The 2,389-nt window shown below is 30.3% G+C and overlaps 1 protein-coding gene across 1 annotated transcript; it reads left to right on the top strand.

Annotated features, from left to right (window-relative positions):
• Positions 1–608: 608 nt before the first annotated feature.
• LOC124894822 (rho GDP-dissociation inhibitor 1-like) lies at positions 609–1,433 on the top strand (the record flags this gene model as incomplete). The annotated part of the gene is given in 2 exon segments (XM_047405346.1): positions 609–1,075; positions 1,415–1,433. Coding segments are annotated over 2 exon segments (235 nt in total), but the record flags the coding sequence as incomplete, so codon positions are not given.
• Positions 1,434–2,389: the final 956 nt, after the last annotated feature.

The following is a 2,389-nucleotide window of genomic DNA, read 5'->3' as shown; positions in this document are numbered from 1 at the left end:
TATTAACTCATATATTTCAAATCTTGATCTACTTGTACTATTCTTCTTCTTTTACTATCTTAAATTTCTTTAAATCAAATCAATCAAACAAATTAAAATATATGAAATGCCATTTACTGGCGAATTCAGAATGCTATTACTTATGAATTTATCAAACTCAATAGCTTTTACTTATGCCCAATAAATCCGTCATATATTTATTAATATTTAATTATAAATTCGATTATTATTACATATTAGCTTTAATTTGCTATACAAACTCATATATTTCAAATCTTGATTCACTCATATTATTATTATTCTTTACTTTCTTAAACTTTTTTAAATTATAATCGGTCAAACAAATTACAACATAAGAAGCAATGTTAGTATTACTTATGGATTTGCCAAACTCAATAGCTTTTACTTATACCCGATAAATCCGTCATATATTTATTAATATCAGATTATAAATTCAGTTATTATTACATATTAACTTTATATCCACTTGTATTATTATTATTATTATTATTATTATTATTATTATTATTATTATTATTATTTCTCAAAAATATTCGGATCACCACAGGACCACTTCCTTTATTAACTACCTCAAACTAACCCTCTCTTTAACAAACTTTTATCCTTTCTTGATTTTCATATTTTTTTTTTCCTTCTTTTTTGACCATTTTAATGATGACCCTTTTCTTGTATTTTAATAAAAATTGATTCTTTTTATGTTTCTTGAATTTTTTTTTTGTTGGAATTTTCTAGTTTTTTGTCAATATTATATGTTTTAGTGAAGTGGGGTGTTAGCCATTTTTAATTGTGTGTATAGAAATTTTTCATGTGAAGAAGTTGTTGTTGATAGAATTGAAGAATGGGTTTTGATGATAATAATAACAAGGAGGAGGAGGAGGTAAAGAAGGGTGGGGTTGGTGATTCAGATAGTGAGATGGAACATGAGAATAAAGTGAGTAGACAAATGAGTGAAAGTTCAATGTATACAACTGAGGATGAAGATGAAGATGAAAATGTTAATAAGCTTGAGTTGGGTCCTCAATGTTCTCTTAAAGAACAATTTGAGAAAGATAAGGTATGGGGTGGCCTCTTTTTTGGTTTTCTTGGTGGTTAATTGTGTGTTTTTGTGTTTGTGTGATATGATTTGTATGTTCTTTTTTGGGAATTTAGTGCTTAATTGTGTGCTTTTCATATGTATTTTTGTTTGTAAGATGTGATTTGTATGTTCATTTTTGGGAATTGAGAGCTTAATTGTATCTATATGTTAGCTTGATGCTTAATGGTTTGTTTTTCGTATATGTTGAAGAACAATTTGAGAAGATGGAAGGAACGAGTTCTTGGTGCTTAATTGTATGCTTTTCATGTGTTTGGTGTTTGTAAGTTGTGATTTGTATGTTCTTTTTTGGGAATTTAGGATGATGAGAGTTTGAGAAAGATAGGTCTCTTTTTGTGTTTCTTGAAAAAATTTGAATCTTTTATGTTTTCTTGTTGGTTAATTGTGTGCTTTTGTGTTTGTATGATATGATTTGTGTGTTCTTTTTTGGGAATTTCAGTGCTTAATCGTTTGCTTTTCATATGTTTTTTTGTTTGTAAGTTGTGATTTGTGTGTTCATTTCTTGGGAATTTAGGATGATGGGAGAAGGAACAGGTTCTTGGTGCTTAGTTGTATGCTTTTCATATATTTTTTAGTTTGTAAGTTGTGATTTGTATGTTCATTTCTTGGGAATTTAGTATGATGGGAGTTTGACAAGATGGAGGAACAGTTTCTTGGTGTTTGATTGTATGCTTTTCATATGTGTTGTTTGTTAAACATGAGTCGTATGTTTAATGTGTACTACTGAGGATGAAGATGAAAATGTTACTGAGATAGAGTTGGGTCCTCAATGTACTCTTAAAGAACAATTTGAGAAAGATAAGGTATGGGGTGGCCTTTTTTTGGTTTTCTTGGTGGTTAATTTGTGTGTTTTTGTGTTTGTATGATATGATTTTTATGTTCTTTTTTGGGAATGTAGTGCTTAATTGTGTGCTTTTCATATGTTCTTTTTGTTTGTAAGATGTGATGTATATGTTCATTTCTTGGGAAATTAGGATGATGAGAGTTTGAGAAGATATGCTGGGGGTTGGGGGAGGCGGGTGTCCTTTGTTGGTTAATGTAATTTATTTGTGTGGTTGTTGTATCTCTGTTATTTTTATCATGTTGTATGCTTGTGACGTTTGTCTACGGTCCTTTGTCTTGATCCGGGGGTCTATCTGAAACAACCTCTCTACTTCTTCGGATGTAGTGGTATGGACTGCGTACATTTTACCCTCCCCAGACCCCACTATGTGGGAATATACTGGGTTTGTTGTTGTTGTTGTTGAGAGTTTGAGAAGATGGAAGAAACAGGTT

This window comes from Capsicum annuum, unplaced genomic scaffold, assembly GCF_002878395.1.
Source record: "Capsicum annuum cultivar UCD-10X-F1 unplaced genomic scaffold, UCD10Xv1.1 ctg77759, whole genome shotgun sequence".
In the NCBI taxonomy this organism is placed as follows: domain Eukaryota; kingdom Viridiplantae; phylum Streptophyta; class Magnoliopsida; order Solanales; family Solanaceae; genus Capsicum; species Capsicum annuum.
The sequence above is the reverse complement of the archived record's forward strand: the minus strand, read 5'-3'. Positions and strand labels throughout refer to the sequence as shown.